The following is an 18,520-nucleotide window of genomic DNA, read 5'->3' on the forward strand; positions in this document are numbered from 1 at the left end:
CTTAGCAAACTTAGAGAAACGGTGTGCTATATTTCAATATTTTCTCACACATTATTTGTGAGAATTCTTTGCAAAAGGAAAACAACTGTCCCCTCCTTCCCTGTCTTCCACCAAAAAAACCCAAACCCAAACACACAAGCATTCGCTTGATTTTGGTTAATAATAGCTTTACACATTCATGGTCCTGAAAGAACTTTGAAAGGAGATAGAGTAAACTGGAATGAAAAACTGAATCCTTGGAAGGATGTTCTTAGAAACTTAGAGAAAAATTCTCCCATTTGTGAGAAATTAACCTGACTCCTTGCCACACTTATTTATTTACATTAATGGAGGCATATTCTGTAAATTCATTTTCTACAGTTAGATCCCTTCTCTGGCATCTTTCTGCAGAAGCAGAATGATTTAGTGTAGCATATGTGAGGACATCTGGGCTTTCAAGTACAACTGGGATGGAAGGAATAACAGGATCATTGTGAGGTTCATTAGGTGCTGTCCTCTGAGGGTTCCAGGGAGGGATATCATTGTCACAAATTCTGTTGCTGTTCAAGGCCTGCGGTGGGCTAGCCATGGAGCAATAGTAAAGTGAGGAGCTTTCTTCTGAAGCTTGAGTTGTCCCAGCAGTGTGGGATGGAGCAGCCGCTGGATTTCTGACCTGCAGAAAAGAGAACAGTCTACAGCTCTCTGCGTATCTGGTTGTTGCCTGTGCTCCTGCTAAGTAAGAGGCATGCAAAATTTTGTTCAAGTTGCTTTATCCCCTTAAACCTGCTTTTGACCACAGGTGAATTGGATTCATCTGGTCACTGGATTTTATATTGATCTTCGAAATAAAGTTTGGAATCATTCTTGTATCTCCTGCCTTTCTCCATGTCCCTTCCCAAACCCTCATGTCTTTTCTTGTAAAATGCCAACTTAAGGCAAAACTGATTTATTATTTTGTTAGAACTCTTCTATGCCACTCATTCAAGGCTTTCCTTTCCCATTTTATGAAACCTTTCTTATTTTTAACTCCAAACTCCAGACTTCCTTTCCCTCATTGTCCCATTTCCCGATCTCTTGCTTCTTATCCTTTCTTATCATTTTCCAAATAAATCTTTTTCCTTTTCCAAAATCTGCAAATTCCTCTATAAATTCATCTCTATCTAATAAAGTCCTCTTTCGACATCCGTTTTTTTTTACCACTTAGAATAAACTGCTCTTCATTTTCTTTCCTCCAGCTTGCCCTTTGGGAGCTCTGCAACCTGTCTGGTGCCCTTTGATCCCCAACAACACTACCTCTGTGACTGATAGCTGTCAGCTCCAGTCTCATCTTTTGCATTCGGCCTTTTACCCCCCTAAATTCTCTGAAACTGATTGCAAAACCTGGGTGAATTCATGCTAGCCACATATTAGTCTTTCTTTCCAATCATTTTCCTTGCTCTGTGGGTCATTTTTTTGTCCTATGCAGACAGTTCGAACCAGAACAAAAGACGTGCTTCAGGTGCCTAAACCCTTACTGGAATAGTACTGACAAATTAATAAGTTTTAACAGGAATTTAGATGCCTGAAGTACCTTTGTGGCTAAGACCCTTAGTTCCTTCCCTCATCTCAGCCACGGTATATCTCACAGCAGGCAAGCCATGCTGTCCAGGCACCAAGAGGGTCACTAAACCTGTCTCTGACTTTATGCCACGTTTTCTGCTACGCAGTTCTGTTCTCAGTACATGGTTATGTAGGATGTTGTCAGGTTTTAGTGATGGAAAAATTTAGACATACCAGACTCTCTTGTCTCTGTTGGGTTAATTGAGTTTTCCTTGGATTAGCTGGGTAAAAGAAAAGAAAAAAAAAAAAACTTTCAATAAATCAGCATTAAGAAGGTGCCTTTGCTTATGGAAGAAATATTAATTACTATAGGAGTCCTTGACTTGTTGAGTGGACCTCAAAGAATAAAAGTCTTTTTCCAAACTAGATTTGGGAATAGCTATTCTGACAAAAGCTAATCTACACAAAAAGATATATTTATAGAATAAGTTTCTGTGTTCCACAGAGCTCCTCTGACTAGGAACAGAAAAATTCCTAGTGTACTTGTGGCCAGTTTTCTCTGTGTTCAGTGAAATGGGTGGGGAGAAAAAGACACGGAAAATCCTAAAGCCATCCTATGAGCAAACATGTTAAATTTTATTGGGAGATGAAAAAATTTAATTTTCCTAAAATCAAAAAATAAAATAAAATCCATGGGATTATAATAGGCAAATGTGAGATCACTTAAATTAAGATATGGGGGGGACTACAAGTTCCATTCTTGATTTGGGATATGGAAGCTGTGTAAGAGTTCCTGTAAAGGAGAGATTAATAATGTAATTATTTGATAATTTAGAGGGAAAACTAGGAATATAAAATGTAACTGGATAGAGCTTGACTGCATTTGAATGGTTAAAACTCCTATTTATTTATAAATTGATTATTTGCAAAACAGGAGGAAAATTTCCAACTATTATAAAGTCTGAAGTTTTTATTTGTTCTTACTTTACTTCCATCCCTCTATGTCTGGAAGGGAACAATACATGGGTCAAATTAAACTCTTAAAGATCCATTATCCTAACTGATGCACTTGACAAGGACATCTCAGCACTCAGTTGTGGTAAGTATTAGAGGATTTTCACAGTGCCTTGAATGCAACTTTTGTGAAGCTGTGAAAAGGCATGGAACCGGACACATACTAGGCAAAGGTTAGATGGTAAACCTACTTACCATGGTACCTCCTTAGACACCAAAACATGCATACGATGATGAACGGACAACATAGACCCACAAATGCTGAAGCATAAATAATGTGCAATATCTTGTAGTTTCCAGATTCTTGGGACCCTTCTGAGATGCTAGTGGTATCTAAAATTGCATTAACATGTATCAGCGTAGAGAAATATTTGACTGGTCTTTCTAATGTTACTGGTTTCTTATTGTACTTAAACATTCGGTAACTTTGGCACAGTGTATCATGAGATAACCTTGTCTCCATGGGCATTCTACAAAGTATGAAGATACTGGAAGGAAAAGTGCACATGAAGTGTAATTGATGAATGATGCATGGCAGAAGGCTGGCAGAGGCAAAGAAAGGGTTGGAATTAGAGCAGTGCTTTGAGCTTCCAATATATTTCTGCAGTTGTAACTGTGAACAATAACCATCTGTGAGTAAAAACCATACTTTGGGCTGTGTTAAAGTGACAGTATAGCATGATTCCTAACACTAAGTATAAGCCATATATCACTGGGCTATTAAAGAGCATATCAGAAGTGTAGAGTACACCACCAGGAAGTAACTTGATTGGCTTTGTCCCTTATATGCCAAATGCTGGACAGTCCTAGCCTTGAAAACTGTGACCCTTGCGAGACTATCTTGTTCAGGTGGGAAGAAAGTAACTGTAGTTTAGCAATGAGTTTAAATTTGTCTTGACTGCACAAAACACTCTAACTATAAATTCATAGCAATACAGATTAGTTCCTTTCTCTTAAAGAGGAAATAAGAATCAGAACTTACTTTCTGGTGAAACGGTGATAACGTTTGCAGACTTTTCTGAAAGAGAAAAGCAAAACAGGGAAATGAAACAGCAACCTGACATTTTGTACTGCAGTTGTGTTCTCTACCCTGCATACTGACAAGGCCTTGACAAGGCTCCCCTTCAATCTGCTGATGGAAGAGGGAACAAAATGCAACAAGCAAAGGGTAGTGTGTTTTGAGGGGAGGAGGAATGACGTGTTGGTCTCCCACTGCCAACAGAGAAATTCTATCTTTCAGACCTCTTTGGCATTCAAATATGTAGATCAGCAGAACATACTTCAAAGGAAACTTGCATCATGAGCTGGGCATATACCATGTCTGCTAGTACGTTACAGCCATAAATTTTGATGTTGCTCCTTCTGTTGCAGCATTGCATGTGGCAATAAGCAAGGTTTTAAAGTTCATTAACTTTCCAGGAGAGGAACTGGCAACAGAACAATCTTACAACTGAGCTGCCTGGGGTCAGTAGGACACTATGGTCACACAGATCACTTCCTAGTTGCAGAGCAAGACCGAGGAGGGCAGACGTGGCTCGTCATAACCTAGACTTCGGCATGCCAACTGCCTAAGCTAATTTGAAGGCCTCACTTGCCCTTAAGATCATTTAAAGCTACTGTAATCTTTCCTGCTCTTGAACTTCTGGGGGTACAAAATTGTACTTTCTCTCTGTGTGTTGCAAGAGAGATCATTCTCAACAAGATGCTTGAATTGCTTTGTCCTCTTTACTGTGATGTGGCCTCATCGGCTGCTACTACATGACCATTTGCATCCTGTCTAGTCCATGTGATGTATAACCAGGCTGTTCTCCAGCAACCTTTTTTTGTTCCAATTAATGTTGGGGTTTTTTATCAGATAGTACACTAATGGCTGTTTGGAGTTGGAAGCTTTGCTTTTCTCTTCCAGATCCTCTAATTATTTATTTATTTTGTGCTTTCCTACCAAGAGGCAGGATAGAAGCATGAAGAAGGTGGTCAATACCAGCACAATTATGCTACCAGTTAAACATGTTGGGAGAAGCCATCGTCCAGCATTCATGAGCTTTTGTGTACATGGTATCCTTCTGTTTAAAAGGGCTCTTTCATAATATAGAGGCCTCACCTTCAACAATAACCTCTATTCCGTGGCTCACACTGAGTAAGTTGTCTCCTACTATTTGACAACGATAACATCCACTGTCTTTCTGATGAACTGAGATAACCTCCAGAGTAAACACGTTGATCTTCCATTCTGTTTTGCCCTCCTTCAGCTGCACACATGTAGCTTCTTCCATCTTGCACCACTGCATGACTGGCTTTTTCTTGCAGTAATGAACTGGACAGTGTATAATCAAAGAGTTCCCAACATTAACTTTGTACCGGGACTGTCTATGAACTTGAATATTACCTGGACAATCAGTGGCATGTAAACCTGGAAGAGAAGGAAACCATAACAAAAATCACAGTTACTCCCCGTAACACTAATCACAGTTTCTTTTCTCATTAGTCAAGACTTCCCTTGTCTACTTGCAGTAGATCTGATCTCTATATGAGACAGTGACAGCAGACAACATCAAGACTATTGGTTCTTAGGTTAAAATTTACTTTCTCCCTCTGATATGAATTTTCCCTTTTTTTTCTATATCTCAGTCAAGTTAGAAATTTAATAGTTTAGAAAGAAAATACTTAAAATATACATAACACATTTTCCGGTCTTGTCCTTTTAACAGACCTTTTTTGTTACTTTTAGATTTACCTCAGATTATTGTTTACTTCACAGTTCTTGTTAACACAGAAGTAAAGGTTTTTCTTTGGTAGAGTTTTTTGTACTTGCAATATTGAAAATAATTATATTTAATGCAAATATACCTTATCTCTATTTTTAAATTTTTGTTATGTTTTGTTAAAATCAGTGTTCAAGCTATGGTATGTCACCTTCACTCTGGATCTTGGTATTGAATGTCCTGACCTTTTATTAAAGATTCATGTTTCTTGTAGTGCTTTATTTCTCTGGCTAAGTCAAAGTAGCTAAAAACTATGTGACACCCATGTGTTCCCTAGTTTCCTACCCTATCTTATGGTATAGTGCTTGTGCACTGAAGAGAGTGATTGCTTGCAAGTCCTGAGAAAGAAATCTTAAATATATCTGTATCTTCTGGCTGAGACAGGGGAGTAGAAAAAAATGGTGAAGTATGTTGAAGGTAAGTTGTGTAGTGAGGAGAAATGGGTAGAGTAGGAAAGAGCAGGGTCAGGAGCAGAGGGGTCTCTGTCAGCAGCCAGTGCTGTTTCAAGGGATGGAGCCTCTGGGCCCCCGGGCAGCCAGTGTACATAACTGCGACACCAAACACCTCATCTCTACTGCCAGCCAGGATTTCTTATGCACATGGTATGGCAATCCTTGTGAATAGCTGGATAGTATATACGAGCGTTTGGAATGGCCAGATTAATAGTTTTCATTTATCACCTCTAATTTGCAAGACTTTTCTCCACAAATCTCACACTACTCCACATCATAAATAAAGTACAGAGCATTTATACTCTGAGTTTTGAGCTAAAGCATGTTCATTGCCTTCATTATAGCAGAGATAACGTTTCACTATTGTTGATTTTTTGGTTCACTCTCTTTAAGGTGACTTTGGGAACAGGTGTCTAAAAATTAGGTAGCACTCATCCACCTCTAAACCTAAATCTTTAATATTGTTCTCATTTTGCCCTATCAGATGTGCCTTATCTTGCTTGAAATTGAGGAAGAGTCTATTTACTGTAAGGCTGTTATTTTCAGCTACTGTAAGAAATTGTGGTCTCTGATGTATCTCTGCCATGTGCCATAGAGAAACACATCTGCTCACAGGACTCGGCATCCTGGGAAGTTTCTCCCTTGAGGGGTACAAATCTGAAATCAAACTTTTATACCGACTTTCCATTAGTCAGGATGCCTTTAAATAAGGATTGAGGTGGGGCAAGTAGAGTGCCAAAAGCACACAGGTAAGGAAAATGGACAAGGACTTTAAAATTGGTCCTTGCAGAAGGGGCAAGTAGAGGAAATTCAGATAAATTGGATGGCCATGAGAAAATGAACAAAGAGGACAATTGTGCTGGGTACAAACAATGTCTTTTTAGTAATCAAAAAAGCCTGGATAAAACCCACAGCGAACTAGAAGCCTTGGTTCATTCAATATCCCTAGGAAGAGAAGGAAGGAGAGCAGCAGAATAAAAATGGTTTGGTTTGGTAAAGAAAGCATTAGGAATTTTGGAGATCTTGAAGGTAAGAACTCATCAGATATAAATACAAAGGAAAAGGACATAGACAGAGCTGGAGGTCCATCCAACAAATGATGAGAGTACAAGCACTAACTAAGCATCTACAGTACAGTAGTGCAGAAAAAACTATCTTGGCTAAATCATGAATAAGCTTTTCACTGAAACAAGAAGCCTCCAAAAATGTAAAGAATGTCAAGTTATTAAGGAGGGACATAAAAGAACTGAGTAACATTGGAAAAGTCATGCCACAGAATGAGATGCACTAGGAAAACACATCAAGTGTAAGTATATCTATTGTAAAACTAAGAAAATATTAGTTCACTGGTTAGTGGAGACAGAAAGCTGTCAACAGATTACCAGCAGTAAATTAGATTTCCCAGGTAAAATAGAGAAATTATTTGTAAAAAGGCAGGCTCAGTTCAAGAAGATATACAGGGGATACACAATAACCTTTGAGTTCTGCTAAGGATTGGTAAGGTAGGTCTTGTCCAGTCTTTTGCACTACTCTTCAAGAAAGAACGGGGGCAATGCATAGAGTCCTTCCAAGTTGTAAAGCAGCCAGCAAACACCACAAACATGATAAGAAGGCCATATAGGCAAGTTTGAAATTCTTGGGGTTGTTTCACTAAAAGAAAAACAATGAGAGGAAAGGACATAATAAAAATATGTAAAGACATAAAAGAAGAATGAAATAATCTGTTTTTTCAGGTTTCTGTTAAGTAAGGGGAGTAATAATGGGCAAAAAGTGAAGAAAGGAAGCTTGACTGCATAGTCTGAAAACAGCAATACTGGAACTGGTTTTTGTGGAAGCTTGGAGTTTGAATCGCTGGCAGCCCTGAGGACTATCCTACACTGACAGCTGTCAGGATAACACAACTGAATTTACCTTCTAACCTGTCAGTGTATGTAGTCATGTAGACAAATTCATGGACATCAGGACCATAAACGGGTACTGAAAAGACTTGTGAAAGATGTACATGCTGATGTCCCCAATGCAACTGTTCCATTGCTGGGGAGCCAGGAGGGCAACGGACCACAGAAAGTGGCAGTGCTCATGTGGTCTCTCTGAGCAGCCTTTCTTCTTGCTGTTGCCAGAGGCAGAGCACTGGTGTTAGGCAGAATGGCATTTCTTATGTGGTTTCCACTGATACACAAGATACTCCCATGATCCGCTTTCTGCCACAGCATTGCCTCAATGGTAGCTCCTGATTATAAATAAATATACGGTGTACAGGAAGAGATGTTCTCCCACAGACCATCCATATGGATGTGGTGGTAATAGAAATATATTTAATATAACATTTAACATATGGTATGGTATTTAATGTGAATAAGATAATAAAGTGTAGTATTTATTCTATTAAATATACATAATATATAGATATTTATTGCAGTGTATGTGACATGGCAAATATATGGCAAAAGCAACAGCTCTAATGTGTAGAGCCTGGCCATGTTCACTAGATAGAATTTAAATGTTAGGTCAATATGCCCTGCCCGGTCATCTAGTCCCTTTTCTGCTCCCCTGAATGGGATGATTCTGAAAGACATATTTTAGTTATGAAGCGGGATCACTTATCTTTCACTTAGACTCTTCTATCTCTGATTAAAAGAAAGCATGATTTAGTTTCAGGCAAGTAGGTCATATCTACTTTGGTCATACCGCAGTAGCAGCACATGGTTATCAGTAGTCTGAAAATGGAAACTAAAAGTTCAAATTAGAATGTAGTGGTTTCAATCATTTGAGCAATGATTGCCAAATGATAGCACTGAAGATAATGCTTCAGGAAGTATCTATAATGCTCAGATTTTGCCCCAATAGCAGCCGCCTTTCTGATATAATCCTATGTAGCAGGTACTTCCAGAAGGATATGCAGATCTCTGCAGAACAGATATTTTCTGACGTCCTTCATCTAATTATTTTATCGTATAGTTTTATCTTTTTTCAAAATTTCAAAATTCTTTTTCAAAATTCAAAAACTTTTAGAAAAAAACCCTAAAGTAACAAAACAGCCCAAAAAACCAAACCAAAACTCAAAACTTTTCTAGAAGGTCCAAAAAGTGCAATTCTCAAAGTTTTAAAACAGATTTCAGTGACACTCTCATTCAGCATCGTTATTAACCAGGGAAAGAGGCAGGAATTGTTGTCCCTCTTTCACTCTTGTCTTTTTCCCGTGCAGGGATGTCATGTTTTCCTTGATGTTGAATCATCTGGTGCTTTTACAACAAAGTATACATCACTGCTGACCGTCACTTTTGGAAGAATCACCTGACCAGCATTGAGCAAACTTCGTACATCCAACAGCATTCACCTGCCACAGGGTTACTAATCCTCATGAATTCAGATGAACATTAGTTGTGTAGGTAGTTGGAAAGGAAAATGTCTTATCAATGTTAAATACTGCTCTAAAGAAATTATTTCCTTGCACTGGTCAGTGTAACCTAGAGAAACACTCAGTGGCAGAACCTCCGAGAGAGAGGGAACAGGGGTGATAATGGGTACACAGAAAGTTTTGAAATATCTTCCAGCCACATCCTGAGTGGGAATATAGACATTTCCTGAGCAGAAGCCTGACTGAGGTCTGGATATACTTCAAGAGCAGTTTTTGTGCAGCCCTTCCTCTATAGGTGAAAGGTATAAGCAGTTCAGGTGTTATATGCTTGTACTGATACCACAGCGAGAAACTTCCCTCCATACAACCTCCTGCACTACTACCAAATCATAAGGAGCTATTCCACTGCTAACACAGGATTTACTCTATTACCACTTGTTTTTTGAAAAACAGTTCCACTGGCACTGATATGACGTGTATTACTTTTGCTCATATAGTATATTTTTAAGAGAGTTCAAATAAAACTTGTTAGTATGTCTCTGAGGTGAGCTGGAATAGAGTTTCTGCTTTTTTTCCGAAGTGCCTATGCCAACGTGTGCCACAGTTTTGCTCCTTCATCTTCCGGTGGCGGTCATTCACTTTTGGTGGTGGTCATTCACTCACTAGAATAATTCCCATATAATCAGGTCTGGTTAAATCATATTTCCAGGGCAAAATTCCCTGCCATTGAGTGGGCCTGACTCCAACACCTTTACTTTCTCCAAAAGGTTACCTATGGAATATGCCACTGAGCTTTGGGAACTGCACGTGGGAAAACTTGTGCTGCATTTGCTACCCAGCCCAATAGTGTCACCACCTGCCCATGATTTCTGAGCAGTAGAGCTCTCCTGTCCCACTGACCCTCAGAGGCACATTTAGATAGAAGCTTGTATGACACCGGTCTACATGCAGCTGTTGGCTCTTAGCCTTCATTTCTGGCTGCTGATGCAGGTGAAAGAACTTGGCAACCTGCTGTCAATTAACCACAGCCTACAAATCCTCTTCCTATTTTCCCTTAAAATAAGTGAGGATGGAGAACATTGGGTTTCATTTGGTCTTACATTTTCTTTAGTTTATAGTGGCTTTTTTTATTATTTTTTTTTCCACTGTAGCTATAGACTCAGTGAGAGAAATTTAGCTTACTGAAAATTGATTTAATTCTCTTAGTTAACATTTATGGATCCCTTGGAAGAAGCCCATGGGTGCTAGGTAAATACCACTATTTTATTCAGTGATTTTTTTTATTTTTTTTTTTATGTCAGTCAAATAGAGCAATCTTTTGAACTTCCTAACCAGGAGCTATACAAGCTACTGGTTGCTTTTCAGTGTGTATGAGAACTTGTAAATTGTCCTCAGAGCCTCCAAAAGGGTGTTCCTTTCAGAGACTTAAAGCAATTGGACTTTAGGCTATGCTTAATTTTTTTTTTTAATCGTTATCAGGCAATGCTTGGAGCATGAAAAATAATCACAATTGCTTTTGTATGTTTCTGTGACTTGTTAATGACTGATGGCTGAATGACTTGGGCTTTGGGTTTTCAAATTTTTGCTAAGAAGAAACCTGGTCGTTGGTAAATGTTATTAGCCATCAATTTATGGACCTTCTAGAACAGAATCATCAGAAGAGATGAGTGAATAAAAGTTAAACATTTTTCTCAGGCTTTGGGAAATTCTTAGTTTGAATTATTTTGAACTTCAATAACTGAGAGTGTTGCCTAGAGAAAGCCTTTTTCTGTAATCCAGCTTTTTTTTTTTAATCTAGTAATTGTGTGAATTCATAATGAACATGTCTTGAAATCTCTAATTAACCTTTCCTCTCTTCCAAATCACGCCTCACTTGGCAAGAAACTTCAACTGGATAAAAAGCTGTGGAGAAAATCCTTTTAAAAACAAATTTTTTGGGTATCTTTTTTATATAGAGTGAAATATTTAAGGCAAAATTTTAAAATATCTTTCACAGATTTCCTGTAAAAGCTATTTCACAGGAATAGGTGTCAATGAAGATTTAGGATTAAATAACAATATAAACCATAATATACTAGAGATTGAGGAATAAATATTTTTTTTTTTTTAAACAGGGAAAAAAAATCAACAGACCTGATAATGAGAGACAACCTTTTCTGTTCATTGGAAAGACAAACATGAAATAAACTTCAATCAAGGAATGAGCACTAACATGGCTTGGTGTACTTTTCCTGTGACAGTGTATCTTAATTTTGCTCTATTTGCTGCCTCCTGTGGCTTATGAGAAGTCAGTGATAGAGACATTGTCTGCCAATCATATTCTGCAAACGCTTTCTGAGATAAATTACCCTTTCTTTAACGCTGTTACAAGCTGAGACCTGAAAACCGTTACAAGGTCTATACCTAGTCTTAAGTTTTAATGTTACATATATGGGTGGTCATGATATCTGAATGTGCAGTTTACAAGAGGGTAAAAGAATCTATAATATACAGAAACTTTATATATCAGCTTCAAACTTAAACTCCTCGGTAAGATTCAGATTGACTAAAAGTGCATTTTCTTTTAGATCACTTGAGTGTGTTCCTGAACAGGCTGCAGTGAGCCGGACTCTATTGCACCATGAATTAATTTGCACAGGTAAGGAATATCTGTACAGTGTATGCCAAGATAAGGATTTCAAATGAAAGTATGTATTCCATAATTGTACAACTGGGAAATATACATGACAATACTTTCTTTTATAAAAAAAAATAAAATTCTTATGTTATAGAAAGCATCGTCATGACATGACTCTGTTTTGCAAATAAGAGGTTAAATGGAGATGGCTTTCCATTTATGTAATTCAACCCATTAGTAGAAAAATAACATCTAAAATTCGAGCCTTCTAATCTTTGAATTATTAATGGTGTCATTCACACCTGGTCATCTAAGAACTCAGAACAACTCCAGTAAACTAGAACTTATTAATTGAAATTTCTGAGGTATTTGTTTTCAAAAGGATTTATTTTTACTTTGTTTTTCCCTCTCTTCTCCCTCTTAAAAAAACCAAAACAAAAACAACAACAAAAAAAAAACCAACCAAACAAACAAAAAAACCAAAAAAAAACCCCAAAGGATAGGATAGAATACAAGTCGTATCTGTTGTTCCCTGAGGCAGATAATGGCTGAGGTACAAAAAGTCAATTATTCATGAAAAATAAATGTCTACATTTAGTTTTGAATCCTAAATTGGGTCTGTGTGTGAACGCAGTGAAGGACTAATAATGGTTTTAACTTGAGTCCAGTGTTCTGGGAAGTTTCTGATTAGGGCCATAGCACAAAAACTATACCAGAAAGTGCATTGATTTGTTGGGGTTTCACATTTAATGCTGAGATCTTCATGACTATGTTAATTTTAACAACAAAAAAGGGATGGACTTTGAGGAGAACTCATGGAAAAATATGCTCCTTTCTCGAATTTAGGTAAGGTGTATTTAGAAAGAGAAGTACTTCAGAAGACATATTAAGTGATACATGAATGGGCATTATTCAGACTCCTCCTAGCTTCAGAGAAGGCTTTTCAAGGAATGATGTAAAATTTTATTTTAGTCATTTTACTGTTTATATCACAATTTTAATTTGTCAAGGAATGTCATTTTGGTAAAAGAAATTTAATTTTAGTCCTTTTCATTCAATTTGTCCCTTATCTTAAAGATACAATAATGTATTTTTTCTATTGACTTGGTGTACAATGAAGGATTTTCTGGGTTTCTTGTTGCTTTTCTGGGTTTTTTTTTCTGGCAGCGGTAGTATTTCTAAAGCTGACCTGCTTGCTGAAGTAGCTGATGGAGAGTTGCATCATTTTTTAACTATTCTTTGATGAAAGATGCGTAAGTGCAGAAAACACGCCTTTATATTTTGATGACTGAAACTTGAAGATGGAACATTTCCGTTTAGCTGAACGTTAGCATGTGAAGGTTGTCCCACAAGAAGGTCTAAGAATGAAGTGCTATTTGAGCACAGAACTGCATCCACCATCAGTGTGCATGTACTTAGTTACAGGCTGGGGCCTCTTGGATCGAGGAGGGGTTTGTTGGGTTTTATTTTCTTTGGGATGAAATGCTTTACTTTGTGTATGCTGTCCAGAGAGTAACCACCACTCTTTGTGAGACTGGATGGGAACAACCTGTTCTCTGGTGTTACAAAAGAGACAGGGTCTAGCAGGACTAAAATTACTGGGGTGAGAGGGGAGAAGGTCCCTCTGGTTGTGACTTATCAGAAACAAGTTTCCTTCTCCTTCTGGAACTTAAAGATTTGCTGGTTATTGACTTAGTATATGAAATCTGAGTGGTCAACTTTGTTAGGAGTACAGAAACTTAGGATAGATTTGCAACATACAAGGCTTAAATAAAGGCTTAAATTTATTTTTCAATTTTCAGCTTCAAAATAAAAAGCAAACAAGCCTGGAAAACTGAGGGCAAAAATGTAAATATATTAAAGAAAACATTTATATCATGGTTCCGTAGAGACTGATTTGCAAAACTTTTCTCTCTGGAATGCTCCCATAAACATGAATCTGATATTTGTAGTGATATTGGTGTATAGACAGAAATGGTATTGTTCTCAGGGGACCCCGAGGAGTTTTGATGTAGATCAAAAAATAAAACCTAGCAAAATAAATTCTGTGTAAACAAGATACATGCTATAAGCAGCATAACAGAAATTACATTCTGTTTTAAAAGCAGAAACTAGGAACCTGGCAGATGAGTATGGTGGGGTCATCTGTGTATTAATGAACTGTACAGGATGATGCAGAGAGGTGATTGTGGAGGGACTAAATAACACAGTGAGACTTAATGAAGTGAATAGAAACAATAGTTAACTCTTACAAGAAAAGAAGATACTTCTGTTTAGAGTACAAAGGAGGTTATAAGCTCTAGATACATCCTCTTCAGAAGCATGTTAGTTTATTCATTCGAAATGTAAAGCAGTTCAGTAGTCTCCCTGACCTCAAATCACACCCTGATTAAGAAACAGCTGCATCTAACTGACCTGGTGATTCATGTCTGTTAAGCTAAATATGTGGGTTTCTCTTCACAGGCAGATGCTCTGAATGCTTGTTTAACCTTTCCTATTAGTATTAATAATGTGCTTTATTCATAAAAACAAGGAGCATGGAAAGATGCTGTAGATTTGCAGAGTTAGTCATGCACGTAAACTAAGCTTCATATAGCCAATTCGTTTGTGTAATTTTAGCAGTGCCTTAAAACAAATGTTATTTTGGTCAATTTATCAGTTGAAATATCTGAAATGTATCAACAGCAGCTGAGTGCATCCATTCCAGTAGCTATTATTCTTTCTGTAGCCTTTCTTTCAGTACCAAAATTTATGTCTCCTATATGATATTAGCAGGGAGGAACATGAAACAAAATAATCTCTAGTAAAAATATTAGTATACCACGCAGTTTAGTTCTCATGTTGGTCCAAATTAGGAGAACCTCTCTAGTTAAAAACTGTGGGGGTTAAAATTTGAAAGCAGGATGAAAATTAGATGGATTTAAGACAAATAATTGAAGGTACACTTACTGGTAAGGACAATTGGCTGGATCCAGCTTAAGAGCTAGTGGGATTCCTGGATTTCAAGCAGAGGCTTGAATGCTGCCAAACCCCTTGAAGGCAGAGCCTCTGACCACGAAGCAAGACAAATTTGATCCCCAAGTGCTAGAGTTCTGGTATAGACCGTTACCTAATACTTCTCAATTATTGTCATCATCATCATTGTCTTTAATCAAATTAGAAGTCTCTGATACGGTAATAAAATAAGATACAGATTATACCCAAGGTACACTACGCACTGCTTTGGTTTCTGTTCTCTCCCCTCAATGTTTAATAACTACAGACAGGTTAAATTATAAGACCGCATCTTACCGTAAACTTGATAGTTGCTCTGAGCCAGCATTACTAGAAGGATGTACAGTATCATCATGACTAGAGGAGCCTTCATTTTCTGGTCATGGTAGAGAGAAGAGGTTCCCACAGGTTTAAAAAGTGTGGCTCAGATGGCCTCTTGCATCCTGTTAGGGTATGTGGGTAATGTGCCTGAGCTGATACCCTTTTCTTGTTCTTCTGTCAAGACAGTGCAAAAAGAGGTGGGGAAGCAACGTGTCTGCAAAAAATCTCACGGGTTGCACAGTTGTCTTTTTTCGTGTGGTTGAAACATGAACTGCTTGATCATTTCACATCATCTCAGAACTTCTCCGTAGTTGCAAAACATATTTCACTCTTCTCTGGCTCCCCTTACAGCCTAACAAACATAGCTGCAGGTTTTATTTTTTTGAAAGATGCTCCTGCAATTGAGGTTTTGGTTTTACAAGCAGTGATATAGCAGAGGGAAGGGATGCACAACAGTATTTTAAACTTGTTCGGTCCTTGTGTATTACTCGAATTCAACATTAACAAATTAAGAAGCCCAAAAAATTCACTCTTCACAAGCTGGTAGGTGTCAGAAACATGTCTGAATAGTCTCACTTTGCAGTAGGTTAATCTACAATAATCTGCACTGTAAGAGATGATTGCTTCTACTATTTAGTCTTAGCATCCTTATAACATAAGGCCAAGTATTTGGATTTTGTGGGTCCTTTTTCAGCATGTCCTCGACACCTTTTTCCCTGAAATATTTCTAAAATGCTGAATCTTCCCAAAAAAATTCTGTGAGTGCTAAGTTTCTTCATAATGTTAGAACCAAACTAAGGTTGAACAGGAACTTTGTACATGGCAATTATCACTTCTCCTTATAATGCAAATACAACCACAAATAGAAACCAGGGAAGAAATTAATGCAGTTATGAAATCCTATGTTAAAACAGGGAGGTTTAGAGTTCATGTTAGGAAACATTCTTTACCAAGAGGGTAGTTAAACACTGGAACAGCCTTCCTAAATAAGTGGTCCATGTTTCAAGCCTGTTGGTGTTTAAAAGACATTTGGGCAATGCCCTCAAAAACATGTTCTAACTTGTGGTCAGGCAGTTGGACCAGATGATCATTGTAGGTACCTTCCAACTGAACTATTCCAAATATTTCAAGCTTTCTAGACAAAATATACGCATATTATGTGCTAACAAAAATATAAATTATCAGGATATTTTCAAAGTCATATTTTTGAGAAAATAATTGAACAGCTTTCCAAAATTTCGTGGTTGGAAGTATCTGGTGAGGTATATGATGATCAGGAGAATCATATTGATGTTTGAGAAATTGAAATAGCCTTACAAAAATTACAATCCAGCCTAAATGGAAAATCTTTATGAAAGAAAACTCCTTGAGTGTAACTGCACACACAGCATGCTTCCACTGGAGACAAAATACACTGCAAATTGTATTTTTATATAGGGAAGACATCTAGTGGTTGAATCCATAGCTATCCTAGGTAGTAAAATTGGTCATTAAGGGGTGTGTTTCTTGGCAGTGTAATTTCTGCTTGTGTTGATGTTGAGTTTATGCTAGGAATGTAGTATTAGTAGTTGGTACGTAATCTCTGTATTCTCATTAGAAGAGCCGTTTTGGGCTGAGTCTTTTGTTACTGACTGAAGCTTTTTAATAAGACAAGGTTTTGACTGTTCTCTGTGGTGTTTTGAGATTGGTTTTCTAGGTATATAGTTCCTTTTGGTAACTTTGTGGAAGTATTCTGAACTGTAGGACAGGTACTGTCGTACATTACTGTTTTGGGTGAGGTGGGTCAGAGCAGTAGGAAGGAGTAGTATTTCCTGTACTGCATACTGTATGTGGCTTGTGAGGATTCTTTACTTTGTATTTTCAATAGTAAGTCTCTCGGGCACTCATCAATGATTTTTGAGCCTTTTTCTTAAAAAACTTTTGGCAAATATGACTTCTTCTATAGCTCCTGACACTTCATTATTTCCTTTATCTCCCTCCTTTCTGCTTAAGAGTAGGGTTGTGAGTGTTTTTTTGGTGGGGTATTTTGAGAACCTGCTGGGAGGTGGCAAAGAATCTGAAAATTTCATGTTTTCTTGTTAAGACTTGATTACCTCCTTGAGACGTTCCTGGGAGCTTTTTTTATTTTTGTGATATTATTAAGTTATAAATGAGATCTTTTAGATCTCCAAACAGTAGTTTACATTCTAATTTTTTGATAAAATCAGTCTTCAATTTGAGACACTAAAATATTCTAGTTTTGCTTTAAAAGCCTGTTTCAAAGGATAGTAAATACTTAGTAAATACAAAATAACTATTTACCAAATAAAGAGAGTCCTAATCTAAAATTGCATAGGAGAGGGAGGAGCCTATGTGTTTCATTCAAGATGACTTATCATTTGGAGATGGCAGAAGATGATGTCACTAGATGGCACTGATTTCCACTATCTGCAATAACTCAGTGACTTCTTTGCTATATGCAAATCAGAGCTCAGCTGAATCCTAACAGATGCCAAGTATTTAAAGAACTGAGAGAATTCAATGCAATTTAAACACAACGATTAGCTCAGTTCTCTGTGTGTTGGATACTATTTTCAGGAAGAGACTCAAAAAAAAAAAATGGAGTAAAATTCAGATAGTTTTAAACACCTGAGGATTGCTATTGATAGAAACTTTCTTCGCTTGATTCAGTCCACTTTGTCATATCTGCTGATTCTTCGCTGAAAGCAAGTAGAAAAAAAAAACCCAGCTATGTAATGTTCCTTCTGTTCCACCTCACTTTTTCTTCTGGCAAGACCAGGTTGTGTTTTGGGGTTGCATCTTCCCTGTTTGCAGGTGGTTAGGCATTGACCTCCAACCACATAGAGAGATATGGCATTTAGATAGTGGGCTCCAGTAAGTCTGCTGAAAATTATCTTCACTACACTACATGAAGAAGCTTTAGCATCTGCAAAGAACAACAATTTCGAGTCACCCATTCAGCTCCTTACCTGTCACTACTGATCACGCAGCTTGCAGTAGTACGTGCTGCTGCATGAGCTACAGCTGGCCCATGCAGCCTGGTCTCACGTCTTCCTACCGTAGCTCCCTGCTAAAGGAGGGATCAGTTACTTCGTTTATATGCAAGTTCTTTCCTTTTTCCACAAAATGAGAGTCTCCACATCACCCTGCTTTTTCCTCAGCAATTAATGAGATGAGCTAAGCTTTAAGTCAACAAACACGTCTTGCACCAGGTTCTAAAGCGCAGACTGAGCATGGGCCTGGACGCTCTCACAAGGGGTGTCAGTTCATTCAATATAGGGTTGGTTAAGAATCTGCTCAGGGGGTTGTTGTATATAAAACACTTCCCTAAGTGTAAGCATGGGTATTCTAGTTATTGGATTCATCTGATGGTAATGACAGGCTTCAGAAATAAGGGGAAGGAGGAAGCAGTTTAAAGCTAATTACAAAAGAATTAAGGTAAGGAGGTCTCATTTACCGCAGTGAAATCTAATACTGAATTTGG

General features: G+C 37.7%; 1 protein-coding gene across 1 annotated transcript; it reads right to left on the minus strand.

Moving 5' to 3' along the window:
- Positions 1-310: 310 nt before the first annotated feature.
- BTLA (B and T lymphocyte associated) lies at positions 311-15,088 on the minus strand. The gene is made up of 6 exons (XM_074159018.1): positions 15,013-15,088; positions 4,634-4,942; positions 3,515-3,550; positions 2,728-2,865; positions 1,753-1,799; positions 311-652 (listed from the first exon to the last, which is right to left on the minus strand). Exons 1-6 carry the CDS (start codon positions 15,086-15,088, stop codon positions 311-313), a joined length of 948 nt encoding a protein of 315 aa, XP_074015119.1.
- Between the last annotated feature and the right edge of the window lie 3,432 nt (positions 15,089-18,520).

The sequence above is a fragment of the Numenius arquata genome, chromosome 1, assembly GCF_964106895.1.
Source record: "Numenius arquata chromosome 1, bNumArq3.hap1.1, whole genome shotgun sequence".
In the NCBI taxonomy this organism is placed as follows: domain Eukaryota; kingdom Metazoa; phylum Chordata; class Aves; order Charadriiformes; family Scolopacidae; genus Numenius; species Numenius arquata.